The sequence below is a fragment of the Pelodiscus sinensis genome, chromosome 8 (assembly GCF_049634645.1).
Source record: "Pelodiscus sinensis isolate JC-2024 chromosome 8, ASM4963464v1, whole genome shotgun sequence".
Lineage (NCBI taxonomy): Eukaryota > Metazoa > Chordata > Testudines > Trionychidae > Pelodiscus > Pelodiscus sinensis.
The window spans coordinates 31437966-31464945 of record NC_134718.1 but is presented as its reverse complement, the minus strand read 5'-3'; the positions used below and the strand labels follow the sequence as shown (position 1 = coordinate 31464945).

At 43.2% G+C, this 26980-nt stretch overlaps 1 protein-coding gene across 1 annotated transcript in view; it reads left to right on the top strand.

Moving 5' to 3' along the window:
• SGPL1 (sphingosine-1-phosphate lyase 1) overlaps positions 1–26980 on the top strand; it is a 46038-nt gene that overhangs the window by 14093 nt on the left and 4965 nt on the right. The window contains exons 5-12 of the mRNA XM_075934965.1: positions 3927–4006; positions 5171–5299; positions 18777–18865; positions 20077–20182; positions 20828–20926; positions 22259–22408; positions 25656–25894; positions 26391–26537. Coding sequence (XP_075791080.1) covers positions 3927–4006; positions 5171–5299; positions 18777–18865; positions 20077–20182; positions 20828–20926; positions 22259–22408; positions 25656–25894; positions 26391–26537 — 1039 coding nt within the window. The remainder of the gene's footprint in view (positions 1–3926; positions 4007–5170; positions 5300–18776; positions 18866–20076; positions 20183–20827; positions 20927–22258; positions 22409–25655; positions 25895–26390; positions 26538–26980) is intronic.

Below are 26980 nucleotides of genomic sequence, written 5' to 3'. Positions count from 1 at the left end.
TCTCTGTATGGCACCTGTGTATGCAGGTCTACTTCATAGGCCTAATATTAGAATTATGCTATATGTTTACACACCTATAAAAATAAAATTGACTCTGGTGACTGCTATGAATAGTTTAATTGAATACATGTCTTAGTATTCATCAACTGTTAGTCATTTACAGGACAGTATAAATTAATACCAATCCACATGTTTCTAATTAACTAATACTCAGACATCCCATAAACTCAGGTGGCCAGTATTAACTGGAGGTAATAGAAAAGTAATTTAGTTCCATTTTGTTCACATCGTGGTAGTGAAATATAATCCAGACCATTTGTGTTTGAGGGTAATGTTTTCAAAGGTAATTGGCAAGTTTTTATTGTGTTTCACTGACCTGTTGGAACAGTAACGAGGAAAGGATAAGGAAAGGTTACCTGGGGTGGCAGTGGGCAAATTTGACCAATTCTTGTCTTGGGAACCTTTTTCTAAAACAGATGCATCAATCTTCCCTCCTCTTCCACCTCCAGTTCTAAGGGAAATAAATCAATGGCAGCAGTGTAGCTCTCACAAGCATCCCTGTAGTAACAAATCAGTGAGCATTCAGTGGGAGGGTGGAGCACTAATTGCCATTATTGAAAGAAGGAGATCTCTTTGTAGTTGGGGTGAGGGTTTGAATAGGGGCTCCAGGCTGGGGCAAGTAATTGGGGTGAGGGCTCTGGCAGGAGTTGTGGGCTCTGGAGTGAGGCTGGGAATGAAGGGTTTCAGGTGGAGGAGGGGGCTCCAGGTTGGTGGGTGGGGCCGAGTTATTTGGAATACAGGAGGGGATTATGCGTGGGGTCTAGGAAGGGATGAGGTCTCTGGAGTGTGCCTGGGGATTCAAGGGGGAGTCTAGGGATTCTGGGCTGGGGAGCAGGAGGGGATGTAGGTTCTGGACTGGGAGTGTAGGCTTTGGGACAGGACAGGGGATGAGGGCTTTTGAGTGTAGGAGGTGGCTCTGAGTTGCAGGGGCTCAGAGTGGAGTGGGGCTTGGGTTTAACTGGGTAGTGGTGCTAAGACAAGCTGCTTGCCTATACTTGAGCATAGTGCTGTGCCCTGGAAGTGACCAGCAGGTCCAGCTCCTGGAGCAGGAAGGGGCTTGAGGCACTTGACTCTCGCCTGCAAGTACCACCCCCTGAGTTTCTGTTGGCTTGAAGCTGTCCAATAGGAGAGAGGGTGTGCAGAACTGGTGCTCAGGCCTGGGGCACTCTGCCTATGAGTTTGACCTTCTGCTGGTTACTTCCCTGCTGGTCTGAGCACAGAGCTGTCTTGGCTATGGCAGCTCCATGCTCAGGTGGGGCAGAAGGGCTCCTCTTCTCCAACTGCAGCACTTTGGATCTTGGGTAGAGGCATCTTTCCCAGCTGCATCCCTGAGCCCCCTGTAGGACTTAATGGCCAGTGTGCAGGGATTAATAAGAAGCTGCATGGCCACATAGATGAGGGCAGTTGCAGACTCCTGATACTTTTTGTCCCAGAAAAGCAAGACAAATTTCCTTTTGATTGACACCTGTAACTTGGAAAATATTTGAGTCAGGTCTCATGCTTCAGAACTACTATCCCAGTGTTAGACTCTTGCCAGAAGCATGGTTTGTTTTGTTTTTGTACAGCAAAGTACAAAACACATTGTTTACAGGGATTTCTTGCTTATCTCAGTCACTGACACTTGCAGTGTGCTAGGTGCTAGAGTGTTTCCTTGGCTTAGATCCACATAGACAGCCTCTGAAACGTCACTGCTGAGTTGCTTTTGTAGTCTGAAATTTCTTCTCCAGTTAATTTACCTTCCACATTCTAATAAGAAAATTTAGGAGGATTTACAGCTTCCAAAAGAAGCTGATTAAGAGGACTGATTTAATATTTTTTGACATTGGGACTTTCTTGAAACAGTTTAGCTATCACTAAATCTGAAAAACAATATTGCATGTAGGAAAACTTCTACTGTTTTCTATTCTCCACAATTCTTCTGGAGCTTACTGTGTCCTCTTTTTCTACATCTGTTTTCCCTTACACTAACTTTCTGGTTTCAAAATGCTCTTTCTCCTAGACTCCCTCAAAGGTATTTCTCTCCTCCCTCCCTCCTCCTCCCCCCCATGCCCTGGTCAGTTGTTCACTGCTCCTTTCTCCAAAAGCTATTTGGGAGGGAGGCTGGGACCTGAGTCTTGTATCTGTAAGTGAAGTTGATACCCCTGAATTATGAAAGCTGCTTCTTCCGAATGGACGAAAAGGAACTCTTTTTGAGAGTTTAAGAGGAGGAGGATGGTAAAACAGATAACTGAATCCCATTGAAAAGATTCTCTGAAATGATGCATTTGTTACAGCTTTTCTCTTATTGGTGGAAGATTACCCAGTTAAAATGCTTGGATGATAACATGTTGAGATGCTTCTTGATTATTATTCACCCTAGCACTATCAGACATACGTGCTATGTTCGGAAGCTGCAGTAATTTACATGCACTTTTAGATGCAAACAGTTACTGGAGTTTGCACTGCATATTTTTAACAGTACAGTTTGGTTTGAGCTGTTTTTCAGATACTTTGTAAGATAGTTGAATGTTGTTGGTATAGATTGAACCTCCGAAATCTGTGATTCTCTGGTCCAGCAACATCAGTTGCTGGATCAGAGAGCCCCGGCGCCTGGGGATGCAAACCCTGTCCCTGGGGAGTCCCGGGTAGCTGGGAGAAGTGGAGCTGTGGCAGCAGAGGCGCTCCACCCTGTGGAGCCCTTGCCAGGTGGGGCAGCAGCAGGACTGGCAAGCCTCATCCCCGGAGATTCCAGGCCAGGCTGGGGAGAAGGGGGGCTGTAGAGGCTGGGGAGCTCTCTCCCTGGGAAGCCCCATCTGGGTGGGTAGCAGTGGGACCAGTGAGCCCTGTCCCTGGGGGACCCCTGGCTGGGCGGAGCAGCAAAAACAGGGCAGCTGGCACACTCCGTCCCCAGGGATCCCCGGTTGGGTAGGGGAGAAGCAGGGCCATGGCAGCTGAGGAGCTCTGTCCTGGGGAACCCCAGCAGGCTGGATCCCAGTGGGAGTGGGGCTGGAGCAGAGCCAACTGCAAGGAGGGGGTGCAACCTGGGAGTCCAGTGGCAGGAGACCACTCCATATCTGGCAAATTCCCTCATTTGGGATGGGCCTGGTCCTGAGAGTGCTGGACAAGGAAGATTCAGCCTGTACAGTTACCACCTTCAATGAACAGGATCCGACAGTGTGGCCAGGTTTTGGAATCTTCAGTGGGAATTACTGCACAATTGTTGGTTTGTTGTATGTACTTTGCTGTAGGTACACATTGCTCGACTACTCCATCTGTTCTAGCCATTGCATTTGGTAAAATGTGATGGAGTACTTACGGTTTCTAATTTTTTCTTGTGAAATTTTGTTTATGCTAATCATCCTGATACCAGGGAAGCGGGAAATGTACTGTAGGGAAGAGTTTAGCATTTTACATTATTGAATGCTCTCACCCCAAGTATAGTCTGGAAGTAACACACTAACCATAGTGTTTTTTTCTCTCCAAAGCTCTTTATAATTGACTTACAATGAAGATAACCAAAAGTGTATGGGCGGGGAGGGGGCGGCGGTGGCAACAAAAACGCTTGACCTAACCATCTTCAGAATCTGGGCAAACCTGTTTAGGACTTGTCGGTGCTTAGAAGTTGCAAGTCCATCAGGCACTCCATTTAAGTTTCTTTCTTTGCTCTGATTTTATAAAGTAGAGTTTCTTCATGTAATTCTCAGCTTTATTAATGCTAGAATGGAGAAAATAGTCAGTGCTAATCAGTAACTGAGAAGATCATGCTTGTGGTATGTATTCTTACTAGCATTGATGCCATTTTTTTGTGTGTGCAGTTTTGAGTAGCTTTCATAACAGGATGGCTGGCTATGCGAACTTTTGTTGTTTATGCTTTTTTTATTTTTCAGCTGACGTACATTGGGAGGATGGGAAAGTTTCTGGGACAGTATACAGTGGGGAAGAGAAGCTCACTCACTTGCTAGTGAAGGTAGGTAACTGTTCAAAATTCATCCCATAAAGGTATTTGTATGAATTCCCATAAACGCTTCAATTCCTTATTTATAATTCCTATTTATCTTATCTTGGAATATGGTAGAACAAAGCATTGGTCTGAAGCCAAAGGAAAAGTTTGAGATGGATATGGCTGAGGAAGGAAGAGAGAGCAAACCATTTGCACCATGGAATATCAGTGGTCCCCAACGCGGTGCCCACGGGCGCCATGGCGCCCGCTGGGGCATTTATGTGCACCTGCCTAGTGACCAGGGCCAGCCCAATCCATTCTTGCACCCCAGGCACCCAGCGCATGCACGGTGCCGTCCCCGGGTGCATGGCGCGTGCGCAGCGCATGTGCTGCTCTGCCCCTGCTCACCCGGCAGCCCCAAAAGGTTGGGGACCACTAGAATAGATGCTCAAAGGCTGTGGTTGTCAAAGCTCCATTGCTGTAGATATTCAAGAACATATTAGGTAAAACATTTGGCATGGTAAAGCGAGTTAAACTATAAGAGAATGGGTAAACTGACATTGGTTTTCAGCAGCTTTACCACCACTGGTTCTGTGAAAGCGAGGCACTGATTGGACTACACTGAATCTAGCAAAGCTGCATGACAATAGTGACTGACTACACCTTGAATCTGGCCTGCAGCTACCCATTCCAGGACTAGGCTTTTGTGGAAGTTGTAACTGGGACAGCCTTTTAACCTGGGCTGCTTAGCCAAGGGTAACAAATGGTACAATGTAGCCAAGATTCATACAGTAGTAAAAATCAGATGGCTGTTTTGCTGATATGTCATAGCTAGGAACTTTTCTCCTTAGAAGGATTAAAGTTATAAACAGTCCAAACAAGCAGCCATTTGTTCTCAGCTTACCTCTATTAAAAGAAAACAGGTGTATTTGCATCTTATAACTTATTTAAACAACATATGTTACTGAATGAGGCCAGTCCTTGTGTCATGGTTTATTTTTGTTTTGTTTTGTATTTTTGTTGGTGCCTAGGGGTAATGGGCAACTAAGTCCAGCTGCTTCTCCTTGCCACTGTGGCTGAAAATAGCTATGTTACCACATTTGTTACCCATTACTAATTTGTTAAATCATAATCCAGACCTTTTTCTGCAATATGTCATTGAGAGACAGACATGCTGTTTTCTTTCTGAAGGTTTATGAGGAGTTTGCATGGAGTAATCCTCTTCATCCAGATATATTCCCAGGCTTGAGGAAGATGGAAGCAGAGGTGGTGAGGATTGCCTGCACGCTCTTTAATGGGGGACCTGATTCCTGTGGTGCAGTAAGTAATGTAGAACCTAAATTTGAGTTCCTGCCCCCTTAAACATATGTACTTCCTTAATATTGACTCTGCCTACTTCCTTTTCTACTGACTGTGCTAATTATCCCTGTATGTAGTCTTAGGCTTTTTCTGCAATAGAAAGAATTTGCGGGATACCGCTCCACTGGTAAAGGTTGGTACTGGAGATTCAGTTTATACTGGCAGAATTCTTTTGTCAGTATAGTTTTAGTACAATTCCCTGAAAGAGATATGTTACTCTGGCAAAAGTCTTTTTGCCAATATAGCTACATCTGCACTAGGACTTTGCCTGCATAACTGTATGTGCATGTCCTAACTGGCATAGTCGCATAGCCATGTCTTAATGAACAATTGTCTTCTGATATTGCTATATTGGCAAAATATTGTAAGCATAGACTAGGCCTTAGGTGGAGGAAAGGGGGACTACCTACTATAAAATGTAACTAGGGTTGCCAGGTGTCCAGTATTCGTGCCCTCTGTCTGGTAAAAAAAAAATTCAGAAAATACCAGACACGTGCAATGTCTGGTATTTTCTGTTCTTCCTGCTGGGCGCCAGACGGAAGTCTGACAGGGGCAGGGGAGTGGCTGGGAGGCAGGGCCACGATTGGCGCTGGGAGCCTGTGGTAGTGTGCAAAAGCCTGGCGGGGGCGGGGGGAGTGGCTGGGTGTTCCAGCCACTCCTCCTGCCCCCGCCAGGCTTCTGCATGCAACCAGAGGGAGTCCCAAGCTGGGAGGCAGGGCTGCAGTCTGCGCTGGGAGGCTCTGGTTGTGTACAGAAACGGGGCGGGGGGAGTGGCTGGGAGGCAAGGCGCAATCGGTGCTGGGAGCCCTCAGCTGATTGCGTCTGAGGAGGAGTGACGCCTTGGGGAGGAGGAGAAGCCCTGTCCCTGCTGCTGAGTGCTGGTCAAGCGCGTTGTGGCGCCGTAGTCCAGGAGAGAAGCCCACAGGTGCTTTGTAGTTGCGTTTAGGCGCCTTCCATGGGCTTTCAGCCAAAACTGACTGGAATGGAATTTCTGCTTCTTCCCACTGGGATACCCAAAGACCTGGCTATGGGGGAGTGACCTTCCTACCCATGGGTCACCCTCCCCTGCCCTGCCATTGTGTTGCCCCGGGGTCTGCCTCTCAGCTTTGGGTAGCAGGCAACTGCTTTGCAGAGCAGGCTCTGCTGCTTCCCCCTTTGTTCCCAGCTTGGTGGCTCTTAGTAATAGATGTGTGTTCAGTTTGGGTGGTGGTGTGTGGTGTGTGTGGGTTTTTTTGTTTGTTTGTTTTGCTCATGTGTTCAGTATTTTGGGAGACCATCTGGCAACCCTAAATGTAACTGGCTTGGGATGGTGTGTGTTTATGTGGATGGGGGAGGTAAGCTGTGTTTAGTTTTGCTCTAATCTAGAAATCTATCAGCTTGCCAAAACTAGGATTGCAAACCATTCTGGCTGGTTGGCTTGGTGACTACTGAGAAGCAGTTGCGGGTATTATATGTCTTTGATCACAAGGGTGTGGTACATATTGTTCTTGTCCAACTTCAAAGCTGTCTGAACTAATTTGCTTGCATGGTTTTAAAGCTCACAGGACCTGAAATTAACAATTTGAAATCATTGAATTAGTTACTTGCAAAATGAGTTTTAGTCCATGTCACTGGTCTCATACTTTTCAAAGGTTTATGCTCTTTGTTGTACTATCAAATGGACCCTTCCCATAAGAAAATACATGCTATATTTTTGTGTTTCTCTTGTCTCGGTTGGATTGTTAAGCTTCTCAGCTGGGGCTTTTTTTTTTTTTAGTTTGTGCAATGCTGAGCACAGTGGCACCTTAGTCACTAAGGGTATGTCTACACTACCCTCCACTACTACTAGGAGGGTAATGTAGGCATACCGCACTTGCAAATGAAGCCCGGGATTTGAATTTCCCGGGCTTCATTTGCATAAGCGGGGAGCTGCCATTTTTAAAACCCCGCTGGTTCGAACCCCGTGCAGCGTGGCTACATGGGGCTCGAACTAGGTAGTTCGGACTAGGATTCCTATTCCGAACTACCGGTACACCTCGTTCCACTAGGAATCCTAGTCCGAACTACCTAGTTCGAGCCCCGTGTAGCTGCGCTGCACGGGGTTCGAACCAGCGGGGATTTAAAAATGGCGGCTCCCCGCTTATGCAAATGAAGCCCGGGAAATTCAAATCCCGGGCTTCATTTGCAAGTGCAGTATGCCTACATTACCCCGCTAGTTCGAACTAGCAGGGTAGTGTAGACATACCCTAACTGATGTGTCTCAGGGCTTCTGCAATGTAAGTAAGAAGTATGCTGTGTTTGTAAGTTATGGCAAACTAATTATGTTGTGGACAAATAAGTACTGGTAGTAAATATGAATTTAGTTTTCAGAATCTGCCATGCAGTTGCTATTGGTGATGTGCAGCCCATGTGCTGGTGTACTGTATGGCCAGTTGAAGGGTTTTAAAAAAAAATCTTTATCTCAAAGACACTTATTCTGGTCTCTTCTCCCATACTGACTTGCAATTGCATAGAACTTTTAAGTCATCTGGGCAGGGTAGGCTTGATCAGTGTTTCTCAATTAGGAGTACTCAAGAGAAGTCTGGGGGTACATCAACACAAATTAAATTTGGAGAAAACTGAATTTGTTTCAAGTTTTACAATGCTTTATTATATTTGTACACCCAAAAATTTCATTGCCCGCCAGCTATGATTAAGTTGTTAAACAAAAGTGTTGCAATGGTTGAAAAAATTTGTGTGTCTGAAAACTGGGGGTACTTATAAATTTTTTTAAAGGGGCACTTTATAAACAATAGTTGAGAAACTGGACTAGATCACACCAGTCTCTGTCTACAATTGTGATTCTAATTAGTCTCTAATTTAGTAGTTATTCTGTACTTAGCAGAGTTTTGCAACACTCTTGCACGTTTGGAGAACTTTACTCTCAAACTTTCAACACCTCAAACTGTTATTTTCTTTTAATTGTTCATGATAGCTTTAAAAAGTGTCTAGCCTTGGGCCAAATGTTCTTGCCTAAATTTAAAATAAAATGACATGAAGGTTAATGCAAGATTCACTAGTTGCTTCTCTCTTCAGAACTAGAAAATAAATGACATTAACCCTCCCCAAATATCCTTGATTAAAAGTGCCAGCACTTGTTCTCCCCCCTTTCCTAAAGCCTACATAGTTAAATGGGCCTTGCTTCATGCACGAAAGCATGTGGGTTGGATTATAAGGCATAAGGCCTGCTGAGATTCAAGTAGAAGCCTAAGCAAAATAATCAGGGTAGTGTTACATTTGGTGTAGAAGCTACATACTGCCTTGTTGAACAATTACCCAATATGCAAGGCCAGGGGGACAGTTGAAGTGGTTAATCAGAAACTTCTAAAAATGACCTACCCATGTAACTAACATCTTGAAACTAGTCTTGCAGATATTTGAGTTCCTGCAGTGTACAAGTTGGGTGCTTTGAAACCGCAAATATCAAAAATGGAATTAGCAGTTTGTGACCTAAGGACTTCTTAGTGCCTCCGAATGCGGTGGAAGTGTCAGAGAGCTAAAGCAAGGCATTGTCGAGGAGATGTAGAGATGGTAGTGTTTTGAGCACAAAAGTGTGACATGATCTCTAAAGGTCAGAGGTGGGCCTTGATTTCAAAATAATAACTTCTAGGAACAGGGCTGGCCTTACCATGAGGCGAACTGAGGCGGCTGCCTCAGTTGCCAGACTGTGTGGGGGGAGCGCCACTAGGACACAGAGTATAGAAAATTGTGTCTGCTGCTGGTGCATATGTATTCTCTCTGCTCCAGATGCACAGACGGTGGAGTGCCATGAGAGGAGTAGAACAGGAAGAAGGCAGAACTGAGACCTTTCAAAGTTTTGGCCCAAGCAACGGGATATGGGGGCCTCATTTGAACTCCCCACCTCAGGTGCCAAAATGTTGTGGGTCGGCCCTGTCTAGGAAAGATTTTGATCTTAAATATTTCATCAAAATTTCTGATAGCTCAAATAGTCATTCCAGAGAGTTGTGCCAAACAATAAAATAATATTTATTTATAAACTTTTCAGACTTAAATGTGTCCCCCCCCCCTTCTGTTTTTCAAATTAATATGTAAGATCACTGTCTCTCAAGGGGTGGGGGGGGAGGAGGGGGAGAAAAACATTTCTGTTTGTCATGTGGTGAGGTCACAGAAGACCCTTTTGGGAGTGCCTTCCAGAGGGCTGACAAGGCCACAGCCACTGCTACTCACCTTCCTGCTTTCTGGGGCTTTTCACCGCCCTGTCATGCTGTATCAGCTCCCTGGTCTCCCCCAGCCAAGGCTCAAAGCTGAGGTCAGTGCCTCCCTGAGAAGTAGTACAGACACTGAATCTCTTCAGGTCCAAGGAAAATGTAATTTTGGAACCAGCTTCTTGTGATACCACTCACCAAATGGGATCAGAACCCCAAATGAATTATTTAGGAAAGCCCCCTTTAACATGAGTGGGGTAATATATACACTGATTGCTCCCCCAGGTAACAATTATTTACACTGGGCTTGATAGTAAATAAAAGTGATTTTATTAAGTATAAGTAGTAGGATAAGTGGTAATGAGTGAAAATAGGCAAAGCAAAGTAGATTACAAACTCAAAATAACAGAAAACGCTTAGCTAATTCTAACACTAAAACCTCATTATAACTCATTACAAACTCACCCTAAAACTGTTCCTTTTCTAGCTAATCCTTCAAACCAGAGCAGCTCCTTACCCTGGGGTCTTTGGATCACTTTCATGGGAATGCCCCAGCCAAAAAAAAAGACCTGCTAGTTTCCATGGCTAGGTCTACAATAAGAGTTTTCTCGGAAAAAATATGCAAATGAGGGACTCATTTGCATGAGTCACGATCTCATTTGCATATTTTCTGCTGCTCTGTTTTTGCTCTGGCATACTGCAAGATCGGTAAACCTCCTTTTTTGGGGCATAAGGATCTTGCGGGAAAAGGGGGTTTTGCGCAAAAAGAAAACATCCACACTGCTTGTTTTTGCACAAAAATGCAAGAGCAAAAACGGATCGGCAGAAAATATGCAAAAAAGATTGCGACTCATGCAAATGTGTACCTCATTTGCATATTTTTTGAGAGAACTCATTGTGTAGATGTAGCCCTATTGTTTTAAAGATTCCCACTTTTGCATGAGAAGTGATCTGGCCAGTCCCTACCAGTTAGGGAAGTCATATGACTTCCTAAGACCAACTACAGCTAAGACTTCAGGACAAAAAGCAATTTACATATGATTTCCCAGACATTGAGGCATCCCAGCATTGGAAACAGCCTTGATGGCTTTCCTTTGCAAGTTTAATACCATAAACCATTCCATACTCCATACGTCTAATTTTACACACAAGAATGATACGTTCAGCAAAATAAGCTAAATAGATCTAGTGGATTATGACATGAAGATGGATAGGTTACATGAGGCAATTTCTCCAAAGCAGGTTTGAATTATGCATATTTGTGTCTGTAAGTCCATGTCACAAAGCATGGGGAGTACAGGACCTGTCACAATGTTGACCTTGTATGAGGCAATTAGCCTTCTCTCTCTCTCTCTCTCTCTCTCTCATTCTTTCAGACTTCAAAAGTCAAGCATTTTGGTGGGGACAGGGTGAAGTCACAAAATGAGGCTGATCATAGGCAGCTGTAGTGTTTGAATCTACAGTAAACTTCCGATAATCCAGCACCTTTAGGACAAAGGGGGTGCTGGATTATCAGATATGCCGAACGGTCGGAAGGGGGGGCTATGAGGGGTCTGAGGTAGAGTGGGTGGAATGTGCCCCTCGGTGCTGCGGGACCAACTCGGCAGCACCCCAGCTGCTGTGCCCCGGGCTTCCCGGAGTCAGCCGCTGGTCAGTTTCAGCAGTGGCTGACTTGGGGAAGTCTGGGGCAGAGCAGCTGGGGTACTGCCAGGTTAATCCTGCAGCGCCGAGGGGCGGCGCTACGGGACCAACCTGGCAGCACCCCAGCTGCTCTGCCCCAGGCATCCCCAAGTCAGCCGCTGCTGAAACTGACCAGCGGCTGACTTGGGGAAGCCGGAGGCAGAGCAGCTCCAATTGTCTTGCTGCCCGGAGCACTTCCGGGTTCCAGATGGTGCTGGACCATCAGAAGTGCCGGACCATTGGATGCTGGACCACTGGAGTTTTACTGTACTTCAATCTGCTATCCTTTTAAAAAAATCGAGTAGTCTGAAAGTTGTTCCTTTTTAATGCATATAGTTTTATTCCACCTATAGTTTTGTAGTTTAAAATACTCAATGTCTCCGGGAATTGTTGGTCAGAACTGCTGTTTTTGAGACATCTAGGCTGCCCACATCTGGAGACATTACTGTCTGGTTTCTTTTGTTTTGGATCAGGAGTCTGCTGTTACTAATCTGAATTAAGGAATTTGAACTTTTAATACAATTTCAGTGTTGCCCCGTCTGTGGCCTGTTAAGGCCTGTGCACTCTACTGTTTTTGTTTTGTTGCGAGAACTGGTATCCCACAATGCCTGCTGTGATGGCTGTGCTTAGTGATTTGTGATCTCTGCTGCTCTGCATGCATGCGCCCCTCCCCTTTCAAAGCTTCGGGAAGAATCTGACAGCTGAGCGAGCTACTTCATTTGGGAACAAAGAGCAAATCATTGGTATGTTTCTGCCCTGAACTAGCAATACAGTGGCAGGCAGACTGCTGCTCCAGGGGGAGGGCTGGAGAGACCTCTGTGAGGCTTTGACAGCACGGACTGCTCACAGACCTACCAGGAAATCCCAAGAAACGCAAGGATCAGCTCTGTCTTCCCACAACACTGCACAGTGGGATGCTTAACCATGTTGCTTTGCTTTGCTTTGCTAGCAACTCTTACATGTCAACAGCACCTTTGTGGCCAAAACTTCCCAATGTAGACATAGAACTCATGAGAGAAATTCAGGTCTACTCGTGTATGACTGTTTTGAATGATACTGATGCCTTGGATTACTATTTTGTTTTTACACTCAATCATCACTGTTAACTGCTACTGGTTAGCTTTCTTTGATAGGATAACAAACCTTGAGGATAAGGGGAAAGTGGTAGATGTGGTATACCTAGACTTTAGTAAAGCGTTTAGTATACTCACATGACCGTCTTATAAATAAGCTAGGGAAATACAACCTAGGCAGGGTTACCATAAGTTACCTGGATAACTGGCTGGATCAGTGTTTCCCAATTTTATTTGGCCACGGGACCCTTTTAAACTTGAAATAATATTGGAGAACCCCTAATAAGTCTTATATATGAAGCTGAAAAGGTAGACCACAAATAAGTAAGGAGAATAATAAACAAATGGTAAACAAAGTCATGAGATCAACATTTAGTTTAATTACACATATTTAAAAACAAAAATCACATTTAATGTGTACAAAAAATAAAGTTCAAAAACTAATATGCATTATATTGGCAGTTTTTCAGTGCGAAGAATGGTTTTTCTTCTTTTCTTGTCAAATTCTTTTTATATTTGCTTTAATACTGGAAAGTTGAATTCCCATATCTGGTGCAGCATTGTCGATTTCCGTATTTTGTTTTTGTTGCTGTGTAATTTGAGAACCCAGTTTCGCAGAAGTATATGCTGGCGAAGGGTAACAACTCACGAATTGCACATCTTGATAAAGCTGAATATTTTTGACATAAGCTGCCCCAAAATGTATTGAGAGAAACTTCTATAAAATTTTTGTATTAATTGGCTGTCTGAAGCGATTTCGATCAGCTTCAAATTTGTCCGACGTGGCTCTAATATATTTTTATTCAGTCACTCACATGATCCACACTCTCTGAGAGTATGGGAATTTACGATGATATATAACAGGTGTTATATAACAGCACCACTAACTGTGCATGCAGCGCTGAGTAGTGACATCATCATCCCCACACTCTGGCTAAGCTGGCATTACACAGGGACACTTGTCATGGCAAACACAAATGAAAATTGTTTTCAATAAAATTCATAAATGCTTAAATATATTTTTTAAGCCATAAAATGTTATTGTAATGGAATTTTCTCACTGAACCCTTATTTTCACTTTGCTGAACTCCGGGGTTCTGTGGAAAACCATTTGGGAAACACTGGGCTGGATAATTGTTCCCAGAGTAGTTATCAGTGGTTTGCAGACATACTGGAAAGGCATAACATACTGGTTCTGCTTGGATCAGTTTTGAGACCAATTTTGTTCAATATCTTCATCAAGGATTTAGATAATGACATATAAAGTACATTTTATAAAGTTTGCAGATGATACCAAGTTGGTGGCAAAGTGCTTTGGAGGATAAGATTAAAATTCAAAATGACCTGGACAATCTGCAGAAATGTGTCGTGAGAATCACAGGTCCGATGATGCATACCCAAGGGGGGGAAGGACAGAACCAGGTAGACTGTTTTAGCAAATAAAATATATTTATTTATAACAGTGATGAATTTATAGTATTTATTCTAAGATTTTTTAATAGACCGTGTTAATAATGAATTTACAGTATTATATTTATTCTGCGATTTCTAGTTAAACATGTCAGAATTATAAGGATGGGAATGGCAAGGGGAATAGTCTCTATTCTAAAGATATCCAGCTACACTAATTAATAAGAATAATAACTACAAACTATGTGTACTACCAGAAACAACTACAACACTAAGCTTATACAACAAAGAAAATCAAATCATACATACCAACTTACACAGCACACGGAACATTTCAAAAATATCGGTTCGGTTGCGAAGGCCTTGGTTACGCCCGAGAGTTGGGGGAGGTGGCTGGTCGGTTGATCAGGTCGGCAGTGCTTTGGAGTATACAGGAAGGCACACGCATGGTGGTACGTGTGTTGCAAAGACCTCCTCAAGCGAACTGTGCGATGGGTATTTAGCCCCAAATCTGCACATTGCTTTCCCACGCTTGCATATTACCATATACGGCCCAACGGTCACCAAGTGGGGGGGGGGGGGTCTGTGTCCCAGGGGTTGGGCTGAAACTGTGCAGGTTTCATGCGAGCAGGTAAGCCCCACAGTTCTCCTGCCAAGGTGACAGGTGGGAGCGTCTGAGGCTATTTTCCCCTTTTCACACCTTCCCTTTTTCTAAAGGCAATGATACGCAGGAAGGGTGTGGCCAGTTTCTCCCAAGGAGTACTGCAGCCCACTATAGCAAGAGCGGTCTTGCCAAACTTTTTACTGCGGGGCAGGGTTTTTTTCCCCTAACAAAATGGTATAAGGTAAATAGGATGAAATTTGATAAGGACAAATACAAAGTGCTCACAATCAGTTTCACACATACAAAATGGGAAATGGTGGTCTAGGGAGGAGTACAGCAGAAAGAGATTGAGAGGGTCATAGTGGACCATAAGCTAAAAATGAGTCAACAGTGTGACATCGCAAAAAAGGTAATTATCATTTTGGGATGTATTAGCAGGAGTGTTATAAGCAAGATATGAGGAGTAATTCTTCTGCTCTGGTCTGTGCTGATTAGGCCTCAGCTGGTGAAATGTGTCCAGTTCTGGGTGCAACATTTCAGGAAAGATGTGGAAAAATTGGAAAAAGTGTAGAGAGGAGCAACAAAAATGCCTAAAGGCCTACAAAACATGATCTATGAGGGAAGAGTGAAAGAATTAGGTTTGTTTCTTCTGGGAAAGAGAAGACTGAGAGGGGACATGATAACTTTCAAGTACTTTTATAAGTGGTTACAAAGAGGAAGGACAAGGAGTTCTGTGGCACCTTATAGACTAACAGATTTATTGGAGCATAAGCTTTTGTGGGCAAAGACCCTCTTTGTCAGATGCATGTAGTGGAAATTCCAGAGGCAGGTATAAATAAAGAGAAGGGAGGAGAAATTATTCTCCTTAACCTTGGAGGGTAAGACAAGAAGCAATTGTCTTAAATTTGAGTAAGAGAGGTTTAGGTTGGACTATAGGAAAAACTTCCTAGTTGTCAGGGTGATTAAACACTGGAATAAATTGTGTACAAAGGTTATAGAATCTCAATCATTGGAGATTTTTAAGAGCAGGTTACACAAACTCATGTCATGGATGATCTGGATGGTGCTTGAGGACTGGACTCAATGACCTCTTGAGGTTCTTTCTGGTTCTCATATTCGTTCTAGACATGCTCTCGAAATTTCTGGTTTTCACCCCCCCCTTCTTCCCCCCCCCACACATTTTTCAAGATAATGCTCAGCTTTCTGGAAATATTTTCAGCTAGTCTTTTCCAAGAGGAAAATGTTTCAATTTTTTCTTAATTCTCTTTATTGTAGCACTTAATTTTAGGAGGCAGTAATAAGAGAGTCAGGGAATCAGTTTTGAATCCTTTCATGTTCACTTCATAGTCTGGGAGTTTCTTTCTCTTGTGATCTGGGGTTGGAGTCTCAAAGGCAAGCTTTCTCTCTTTGTAGAAGTCCTTCTGAGAGTGCTTGTGGATTTCCCCTATAATTCATGAGAAGAGGGGCTTTTTCCATGTAACTTCGGTTAATGATTTTCCTTTTTTCCTGTTAGGCAGCAAAATCCATGACACATTAAAGACTAACACCAGGTTTCAGTGCTGTGCCAGACAAGAAGGGAGCACTAAAAAAAAAAAAAAACCAGCAGCATTTCCTTCAGTCCGATTTCCCCTCATGCCCACCCTGTCCTCAGCTAGAGATGAGCTGTCAATGTGGAGCTCTTTCACCGACTTCTGTGTGCATATGTTTTTGCTACCATAGAGGCCTGGTGTTTTCTCTTTAAAGCTTTGTGTCTTAAGTTATTTGCCTAAAATTTTTACATGATGCAGAAAGAAGAGAGAAAGATGAGTCACCCATGTGAGGTAGCTAGTTTCACATTGGAAATCAGCTTTTAAAAGTGAAATGTGAGCACTGATCTTGTGGACTTACCTAGGACTTGCCCTTCTGCAGGTCTGTAAAGTTTTATCTACCAGTAGTGAAACTGGAACACATTGGGATGTGTAAATAGGGGGATTGGTGAGAGATTGGCTTGTAGCGGCCTTGTGTGATGCTGTGACCATGGAATAGCTGTGTGCTGATCCGGGTGTACATGCTTTCCCAGCAAACTACAATTTGTTAATATCATTCATAGGGCTAGTACAACCCAGAAAACCTTGAAGACATTTTGTCAGCTTTGCCTCCTGTCTCTAAAGGTTTTGTTTCCTAGTCAACAATTAAGCAAACTCCAGAACTCAGTTTTGCAAAAGGCCTTACGGTAGGAGTCGGATGTATTTCCTTTTAATGAAGGGGTAAATGAAAAAGGATGAACCACCACCTTAAAACCATATTAAGTTGTAAGGACCAATAAGTTTTCCTTTTCTTGATAATGAGACAAAGATAGTCTAACTTTGGTTAAACATCACTTTTACTTTTAAATGCTAACTTCATATGAATAAAGAGGTACTGTACTTGCTTTTGAAGTTCAAAGGGAATGTATAAAGTTACAAATGGCAAACTTTAGAAATGGTAAAGGGATCCTGTTCTTCCTTTACCCTCCGTGTCCCAAAACATTCTCCCGTTCAAGATAGTTTTTGTTTTTGCATGCACTTGGGAAAAACACAAGTGGTATCTGATTTTAGTCTTTTCATACTGGGCAACTTCTGTTGTTGTAGACTTTTTTTTTCTTTTGAAGGGAGCAGAAGGAAATATCTAACAAGGCTGTGGGCTGGTGCTGATTCAGCCTGCATTGGCCAATTGCCTAGCTCACCACAGACGCTACAGGAAGAGAGGTCGTGTGACAGTGATTCAGGTCTTATGTACACGAGAAACCGTCTGCCAGTATAGCTATACTAGCAGAAGTACCCAGCGTTGCTCAGGTCTTTAATGGAAGTAAAAAAAAATGTTTAAATAAATGAAAAATGTACAGGCTTTCTTCAATTACTATTTTTCTACAGTAAAAGCTGTAATGAGTTCAGAGTGAGGAGGGGTAGGGGATTGGTGACTTAGGGCAGAGGGAGAGAGGTGGGGAAGCTCAGGGCAGGGGGGAAGGGCAGGGGCTCAGGCCAGGGGTTGGGAGTGCTTACTAGGGCTGCCCATGGTAGTGAAGGACCACAGATGTTCCTGGATCAGAGAACCCTGGCAGTCTAGCGGCAAGAGGGCAATCCAGGAGGGGCTGGGCTGAAGCAGTGGGACAGGGCACTGGGACTGGGTTGAGGCAGCCCCCAGCAGCACAGGGCTGGGGCCAGAGCCTGCAGCGGAGCAGAAGTGCAAGCCCACAACAGGGAACTGTAGGCTGCAGGCTGGAACTGGAGCCAGAGCCCTCGGCAGCCCAGGGGGATGGAGCTTGTGGCAGACCATGGCACTGCAGGGGGATGGAGCCTGTGCTAGGCCACAGCAGCGCAGCAGCAGTGGGACCAACAAGCAGCTTGACCAGGGCTGGAAGTAGTGGGGGGCTCCCCTGGAGCTAGCAGAGTAAGCTTCTGGAGGCCATGGCAGGGCACTGTTATATACTGTATCACTCTTTCCACTGGGAGGATTTGCCAATATCTTCTTTTTATTATATTATAGTCAGAGTCTATCTGTGTGTCTACAAGTCTGTTTAAGAACTCCTTCTAAACCTTAAGAACTAGGACCACTGTATTTGGCATGCAGCTTCCTCTCACCCTACCTTAAACAAAAGTCAGGGTTTGGTCGTGCCCAGAAAACACGAAGCACCAAGAATAGGACTTTTTTCTATAGCACAGAAAGGTAGGGCAAAAAGGAAGGATTTGCTACTGCGAGTGGGCACTGAGGCAGCTGCAGCACCAACAACAGGGCTGGGCAAAATATTGTCCACAGGCTGGATTCGGCCCACAGAAGCCTCAGTCTGTTCCCTGCCCCCCTCAACGCTCAAAAAAGCCGGCTGTGGGGCCAGAGAATTCCAGATTTGGGAGGTGCAACCTGTACTTCAATAAATAAGTCATATATTTCATTTAAATACCACCAATTATTAATAAAGGGAAACCGTTCTCTCAGTATTATATTACATTTAAGTAAGGAGGTCTCCGAATGTATCAGCAATTTTTTTTAAAATAGGTAAGGAGCTTGCAGAAGAATTTGGGAATAATTGGTATGACTTACAAACAGCATGTTTATAATTTTTCTGCCACCACCTGCTTGCTTAACAGTAAACACAGCTGTTTTTCCCCCTTCCTCTCTGCCAGTTTGAAGCTCTGTTACCTCAAGCCTTTCAGTTGATGCTTTTTCAAACTATGAAGATCACAATTTGTTTTCAGATCCATGGTGTGGATACTGCCTGAAGCAGCTGTTGCTGCTTGGCACAGAGAGCAGCAGGAATAAATACAGTGGCATTTTTTGTTTCTGTGACCTTTATTCTTGAGATCTGTGTGTTTTTAGTCACTGTTACGCTTTCACACTTAGTTTTGCAGATGAAGCTTTCTATAGGCATAGCAGACCAGCAATACATCTTAAAGCATGAAAATATTGACTATTACCATCCTCCTTTCTGCAAATGTACTTAATGTTTGATTTGTTTTTCCTTTTCACAATAGATGACCTCTGGTGGGACTGAGAGCATTCTGATGGCCTGTAAAGCCTACAGGGATCTGGCCTACGAGAGAGGAATCAAGCATCCAGAAATGTATGTAGCTACCTCCATGGCTTGTGCTTTTTTTTTTTTTTTCTTCCAAAAAAATGTGTGATTTTTATTGCTCCCAAAAAATGATAATCCCTCTGCTCTGGTTTGGGGCAAGCTGTATGTTTACAATAAGAGATAACATTGACATTAACAACATTGTTCGTGATTAATTTTTTCTTTTTTGAATTTGAGCGAATATGTTTGGGGCATAAGTATACTTGACTCTAAAATGGGTGAGAAGCATTTCCATTTCTATCCCCCAAAAGCTTTCCCAACACCTAAATGTTCACTTACAAAACCCAGAACATTTCAGCTTTGGATCTTTCTAGAGCAGAGTTTTTCTCCACTCTGAAGAGTGTTGGAACTTAGGTTTGTTCAAATAAACCTACCAAAATACCTCTTGCATATGACTTAAGGTAGAATTTGAAATGCTGTTGTATTGAACACTACATCATCAAGCCCCAGTGATTTCTTCATGCAGTGCATGTTTTCTTAAAGCTTGTGAAGCAAAGAGTATGCATAAATTGCTTTTGGAGGAAGTATTGTGGATAAGAACAGCATTCCAAATTTCTAAGCCTGGAGGAAGGATCCCTTTTCCTGTATAACAAACTGTTGCCAACTACTAAACAGTTGAAAAGTCTCATGAATTCAAGTGTAGCATCTTGGGTTAATCTTTTTCAGCCTTCGTCACTGCCATCTATTGGGCTTATTATAGGTTGCATGTTACTTTTGTTTGGCTTACTTGCTTCTCCACTCCTTTTGTATTTTGATGTATGTTTGCAGAGCAAACCTCAGTGATATTGCATAATTTTCAACACTTTTTATGACAGGAAGTCATTTTGGAAGACATAAGAGAACTTTATTTGAAAGAACTGGAGAATTATGAGTTTTGTTTTTACTACTTCTAAATCCATATAAACAAAAATAGTCCCCTTGAAGCAGTTTCCTCTAAATGTGTCTTTACAATTTGAGCTGAATGGTGGAATAGTGTGTATTTTTTAATTCAGAAAAGCACAAGCCCTATGTGGTCAAAATAGTCTTTGGCCCATAATTCCTGATTTTTTTTTCTTTAAATCATGCCATTAGGCTGACAATCCTGCCTGCCAGGAATAAGGTTTTAAAATGCCTGATGTATGAATTTTGATGTATACCTGTATAGATATTCAGATGCAACCTAAACATTCCATGGTTGAAGTATGGCCTTTCCTTTTCAGACTGGTTCCAGTGAGTGTTCATGCAGCATTTGATAAAGCAGCTCATTATTTTGGGTTGAAGATTGTGCACATACCATTGACCAAGACTATGCAAGTGGATGTTCAGGTATAGCTCTTGGCACTAAACACCTCTTCTGTGGAAAACTTTCAGTAATGTTCCTGAAATCAGTTTTTTGCTTCAGAGATGGGTTGATAGGTAGGGATAGTAGTGATGAACACTGATTATCATAAAGACCAAATAAAACTGCAGCAAAAATAATTGTTTTTGCAGTTTACATTAGGCCATGCTGTCAGCAATTTAGATCTAAACTGTTCCTTTGATTTCACATATTAATTGAGAATTGAATATATCTTTGAGTCTAGGCAGAAGCACACTTAACTGGGTTTCAGACAAAATACTAGAAAACCTGGGATATGCTCTTACATTTGCTGGGTGTGGGTTAAATGACTTAATTGATCTCTTATGCCTGTAAACAGCACTCCTTCAATAAGTGAGGAGTGTGCTACTTCATTACAACAGCTATAAAAGGGAAGACACAGAATACAGACTGCTATGGTAACAGAGTTACAGTAATTTATAGTTCTTCAGAAGGCAGACCACTTACCTATTGCCTAGGCACAAAGGCCCTCCTATACACTTTATAAGCTCTGTTCATGGGTTTATCTTAAATCTAATAGCATCTAATAGCATTTTGGGGAGGGTGGAAATTAGAAAATGGCATATTTTTATCTTCTCTCTTTAAATCTTCAGGCAATGAGAAGGGCTATTTCTAAGAACACTGCAATGCTGGTCTGTTCGGCTCCCCAGTTCCCCCATGGAGTTATAGACCCAATTGAGGAAGTGGCAAAGGTAGTGTTCCCTTGAAATGTAAGGTTGCAAGGGAAGATGAATTAAATAACATTTGAATATCCTGGGCAACTGCTTTCTTTGTAGAAAATGATGTGAATGCAGAATTGAGGCGTTGCTGAATGAAGAAGGAAGAACAAGCTAGTGGAAACATAGCTGCTCTTTTGAAGCAGATACAGCTGCTAATCAGCAATGAGGTTGGAAAGCAGTTGGGGAGGGTGGGTAGTATAGCATTGTCAGATTTGGGTATAATTTATTACATATTAATTTAAAAGTTGTCTGAAGAATGCAGCATTTAAGCATTTGAAATGACAACTGGATATTGTTGTAGAATCAGCTATTTAAAATGTGAGCTGTTTCATACAATGATATGTCGTGCTGATGAGGATTCTTGCAAAATAGCAAATTTTAAATGCATGCTTCTGTCCTCAAAAGCAGAATAGACTTCCAGTCTCTTATCTTCCGTCTTCTATTGCTGAAGATGCTTTTTGTAATAGTCTGTTTCGTAATTATCAGGCACTAGACTTCACTGCAGGGTCAAGTCTGGGGAGAGCTGGAGTGGAGTGGGGTGTTGGAGGAGAAATGGTTTCATTTAAACAAGCATGGTTAGAAAACTACTTGAGAGAATATCAGGGGTTTAGAAATTCCTTTCAAGTAGGTTCATAAGTAGGGTGGTGGGAAGAAAGACCATTAGATACTTTTTTTTTTATGCAACAAATCATGGGGACTCAGACTTTTAAGATGCGATCTACTGTAGGAGATAGTGTATCAAGGGCACTTATTCCCATTCAAGTCATGCTATGTCCCAGGACAGTAATACATTTTAAACAGTGTCTTAATGCATTTTTTTTATGCCTAGAAGCAAGAAGAGACTACATCAGGAGTGGGCAAAAGGGCCTCTGCGGGCCGGATTCGGCCTGCCAAGTGGGTTGATCCAGCCCACAGAGGTCCTGCCGTTCTCCTCCCCCCAGACCAATCAGAGTTTATGGTCACAAAGTTTATGGTCCGAGGGTGGGGAAGCCCGGAAGCAGCCTGGACCCACTCCTTCCGTTTGAGGCCCTGCCCCTTCCTGTGCAGCCCGGGGCCACTTCAAAAATTTTTGAAAATAAATTATTGCCTTTCCCTGGACTACATCATATAATCAGCCAGGTCTTCTGGATCCCCACCAAGTACTCCAGAATTGACGCAGTGATGCTTTTTAGACCTCTTTGGAGTTCCCAAACACTGTCTTAAATGTGAAATGCAAAATTAATGTGGATCTCCCAAGAACGCTATTAAATGTACCTCTGGTTTAGTTACTTGAGTAACTAACTAAAACTTCTTGTCTGGGTTCAGCTGGCACTGAAGTATAGAATCCCCTTCCATGTGGATGCCTGTCTGGGTGGCTTCCTCATTGCTTTCATGGAGAAGGCAGGATTTCCGCTACAGTGTCCATTTGACTTCCGTGTGGAAGGTGTGACTAGCATTTCTGCAGATACCCACAAGGTGAGAAAGGGAAGCAGTTGGGAGCATCTGTCTAAGTAAATGACATTGCAGAACATTGTAAGAGACTGTCTTTGTTTCAAGTGGAGTAGATATACCTGTCATAATGGACTTTCAAGGAAGAGTTCTAATGTCATACTGTCTTTAGCGTCCCTAATTTACTTTGTATTACTTCCATTGCACTCCACTGGACTTGAGCTGCTAAGTGCAAGATTTGACAGATACACAACAGAAATAGAATTGCATGTGGCTATGAGAACTGCCAGTGCACAGAATGAGCACTTTCGTATGCTCAGATTTTATATTCTTGCTGGCATTATTGGGGGTTGGTGGGCTTTTTTAGGTGTCTGGAGTAACATTTTTCTGCCTGGGAGTGGCTCAATTGTACTGTATTGCAACAATAGGTATTTAAATGTCTCCTTTTTGTTATAAACCTAGGTTCCAAACAAGAAGAACATTGCAGATTCACTGCTGCTGTTCAGAAAAGATGTGCTTCATAATGGGTACAAGAAGTGTGGTTTAGCTCCCTTTTTCAGCCCTGTTTTTAATACAAAAAGAAACCTTTAATGAAAATAAAGGGCAGTCCAATTTGGGGAGAGGTGGGGGGGGGAGAAAATAAACTCTGCTTTATATCGTATTTTATCATTCTGTGCATTTTGTAAAAACTTAAAAAACAACAAATAGATGAGTAGAACCTTTAAGACTAACAAAACATGTAGATGATGGTATGAGCTTTCGTGGCGCAACCTACCTCTTCAAATGAATGGAGTATTAGAAGTTCAGATCCAGGAATAAATAAGGGGGGCGAGGGGAAGGGAAAGGAGAAAAAAATAGAGACAGATAAGTAGATGGTTCAAATAGTTACAACAGGCTCCATTGTTTGGTTGGTTGGTTAAGTCATCAAAAGGTGTAAGATAGTGTGCGAGCCATCCTATTTCCTGGTTCAGACCATTTGCATAAGAATTAAACTTGTAAATGAAGTTAAGTTCAAATCCTTCTCTGTGTGTGTATTTGGCTTGTGAAATTGGCCTGAAACAAAACAGCGACTTAGAGATCCATTAATGAGTGTCCAGGTATATTAAAGTGTTCTCCAACAGGTTTTTGGGTATTGTCTTTTTGGATATCTGATTTGTGTCCATTAAGTCTTTCCCGTAGAGACGGTCCAGTTTGGCCAGTATACATGTCCGTGGTGCATTGTTGTCATTTAAGGGCATCAATCACATTAGTGGATGTGCAGTTAAATGAGCCTCTGATTTGGTGGCTGATGTGGTTGGGTCCAGTGATGAAATCGTTTGTTTAGATGTGTAGGCAGAGTTGGCACTGGGGCTTATTGCAGAGGTGGGTTTCTGGATGATTATGATGGAGGTGTGTGGCTTGGTTATTGGAAAGAATTTGTTTGAAGTGAGGGGGTTGTCTGTAAGTGAGGACTGGCCTTTCCCCCAAAGCCTCTGAGAGTGAGGGGTCATTTTCCAGGATAGATTGTAAATTGTTGATAATGCATTGGAAGGGTTTAAGTTGTGGACTGTAGATAAGTGGAATTCTGTTGTTTTCTCTTTTTCTCCTGTCTTGAAGTAATTCATGTCTGGCTACTTTTTTGGCTCTATCGATCTGTTTTTTCACTTCTCCGAGTGGGTATTTCAGTTTTATGAATGCTCTGTATAGATCCGGTAGGTGTTTGTCTCTCTGTGTGGGATTAGAGCAAATCCATTTGTATCTTGGGACTTGGCTGTATACAATAGATTGAGAAATATGTCTGGGATGGAAGCATGAAGGTAAGTGTAGCAGTCGGTAAGTTTCCAGTATAGGGTGGTAGAAATTTGTCCGTCGTTTTGTACTGTAGTGTCAAAGAAGTGGCTCTCTCGTGTGGACTGATCCAGGTGGAGATTGATGCTGGGGCGGAAGTTGTTGAAGTCCCTGTGAAATTCTTCAAGGGTCTCTTTCCCATGGGTCCATATGATGATGTCATCAGTGTAGTGCAAGTAGAGTAAAGATGCTAGGGGGCGAGAGCTGAGGAAGCATTCAAGGTCAGCCATAAAAACGTTGGCATGTTGTGGTGCCATGTGAGTGCCCATGACTGTGCCACTGACTTGAAGATACAAATTGTTTCTGAATCAGAAGTAGTTGTGGGTGAGGACAAAGTCACAAAGCTCTGTAACCAGGTGTGCAGTGGTGTCATTGGGGATGGTGTTCCTGATAGCCTGTAATCTGGTTTCATGTGGAATGTTGGTATAAAGAGCTTCTACATCCATGGTGGCCAGGATGGTGTTTTCAAGAAGATTACTGATGTTTTGTAGTTTCCTCAGGAAATCAGTGGTGTCTCGAAGATAGCTAGGAGTGCTGTGGTAGCATGGGGTCTGAGGAGAGAGTCAATATAGCCAGATAATCCTGTTGTAAGTGTGCCAATGCTTGAGATGATGGGTCATCTGGGATTTCCAGGTTTGTGTATCTTAGGTAGCAGATAGAAAACTCCTGGTTGGGAATGGGGGGAGATTAGTGTAAATTTGGTCCTGAGCAGCATTAGGGAGCTTCATGAGTAGTTTCAGGTTTTTATAGTACTCTTTAGTGGGATCACAGGAGAGAGGCTTGTAGAATCTGGTGTTGGTGAGTGGTCTGGTCGCCTCCTGTTCATAATCTGATCTGTTCTTGATGACTACAGTGTTCCCTTTGTCAGCCTCTTTGATTATGATGTTAGAATTGTTTTTGAGGCTGTGTATAGCGTTATGTTCTGTGCATTTTGTATTGAAGCTGGATTTTTGAACTCTGTCCTCTCAAATACACTAATTATAGGTACTAGATATATGTATTTTTGTATATTTATCTTCTCATCTTATAAGTTGAACACGTAGAATTAGAATGGACAATTTTATGACCCCATAATAGTACAGCTGTGTACTAAATAAGGGGAAAATACAACATCATGCTTCGGAATATAAGTTGCTTCCTTCCTGCTATAATTGGGCATTTCTGCCCAAGCAGCCTAAGTGATTAGATAATGGCCAAAGCTTGGCAAAATCTTTCTGGTGCCCCCTCTGTACCATAAAGTAGCATTGATGTCCTGAAAGGCATGGGGGAAGCAGTTTTAAAATGAATGATTTCTGTATTTGGATACTTCAGGACATGAGAGAGTAAATGTGAATGTAAACAATGCTTATTTAATGTGACCTTCAATTTGTCTTTTGCCTGTGTACATGCTCATGCATATCCTTTGTCAATTTAATGCTTGGCCTGTCATTGTGTGTGTCTCTTGCAGTATGGCTATGCACCAAAAGGCTCTTCAGTGATATTGTACAGTGACAAGAAGTACAGACACTATCAGTTCTTTGTTGCACCTGATTGGCAAGGGGGCATCTATGCCTCCCCCACCATGGCTGGCTCCAGGCCTGGTGGCATCATCGCAGCTTGCTGGGCAACCATGATGTACATGGGAGAAGACGGTTATGTTGAGGCTACTAAGAGGATCATTAGTACAGCGCGGTTCATTGAATCAGAGTATGTTTTTGGCCTTATTTTTGTCTTTCCTTTTGACCCCTTCTGGACCTTGCACATAGAACCTATCGCAAATTCCCTTAACTTTTGGCAAGTAGTTAAGGGCCACGTTTCTACCGAGGGGGTTTGGGTCTGGGACAGAAGCTTGGTGCAGAAGGGAGTTTGGGATAGGAGACTGGGGTGCAGGAGGCAGTGTGGGGTCTAAGAGGGAGTTTGGGTGAAGGAGGGGGTTGTGATCTGGGGCAGAGGCTTGGGGTGTAGAGTCCAGGAGGGAGCATGGGTGCAGGAGAGGATTCTGGCCTGAGGGGAGGGGCTCTAGTTACATACTGACTCTCTGAACTGACACCCATTCCCAAGGGATTGTGGTGCCAAGGGGACTGTCTGTATCTTTCACTCAATGGCTCTAGAGCTGTGGAATTTCCCTCCTTTTGGACCTGAGGAGGCCCACAACACAGTTGTCTTTCTGTTGAAAAAATAAATCGCTTCTACCTGTTTCAAGGTTGCGGAAAATTGATAACATCCTAATCTTTGGGAAACCTGAGGTGTCTGTCATCTCTATCGGATCAGACATGTTTGACATCTATCGGCTGTCCAATTTGTTAAGCATGAGAGGATGGAACTTAAATATCCTGCAGTTCCCATCAAGGTAAGTTGACTGCCAAAAGGGAATTATTAATTTAGATGAGAGGTTCTCAAGCCTTATTGCCATACAACCCCCTACTGACAGTAAAATTTGTATAGGATGCTGGGGATAGAGGGTCAAAGCATGAGCCCTGCTACCCCTGGTGTGAGGGAGAGGGGGCCAGAGCCCTTTCATGCTGGGTGGGGATGGAGCATGGGCTTTAGCTTCAGCCCTGGATTTCAGGAAGTCTAATGCTGCTCCTGCTGACCCCATTACAATGGGGCCATGACCCACTTTGGGGTTCCGACCAATATTCTCTGGAAGCTATGCATTCCTAAGGCTGCTCAGGAAAGATTCCATTGGCACTCAGCTGATTAGCAGACCGTCCACACAGCTAGGTTTGTGTTTCTCCTGATATATGCACTGAAGCATGTGCACTAACAAAATTTATACTGTGTATGAATGGA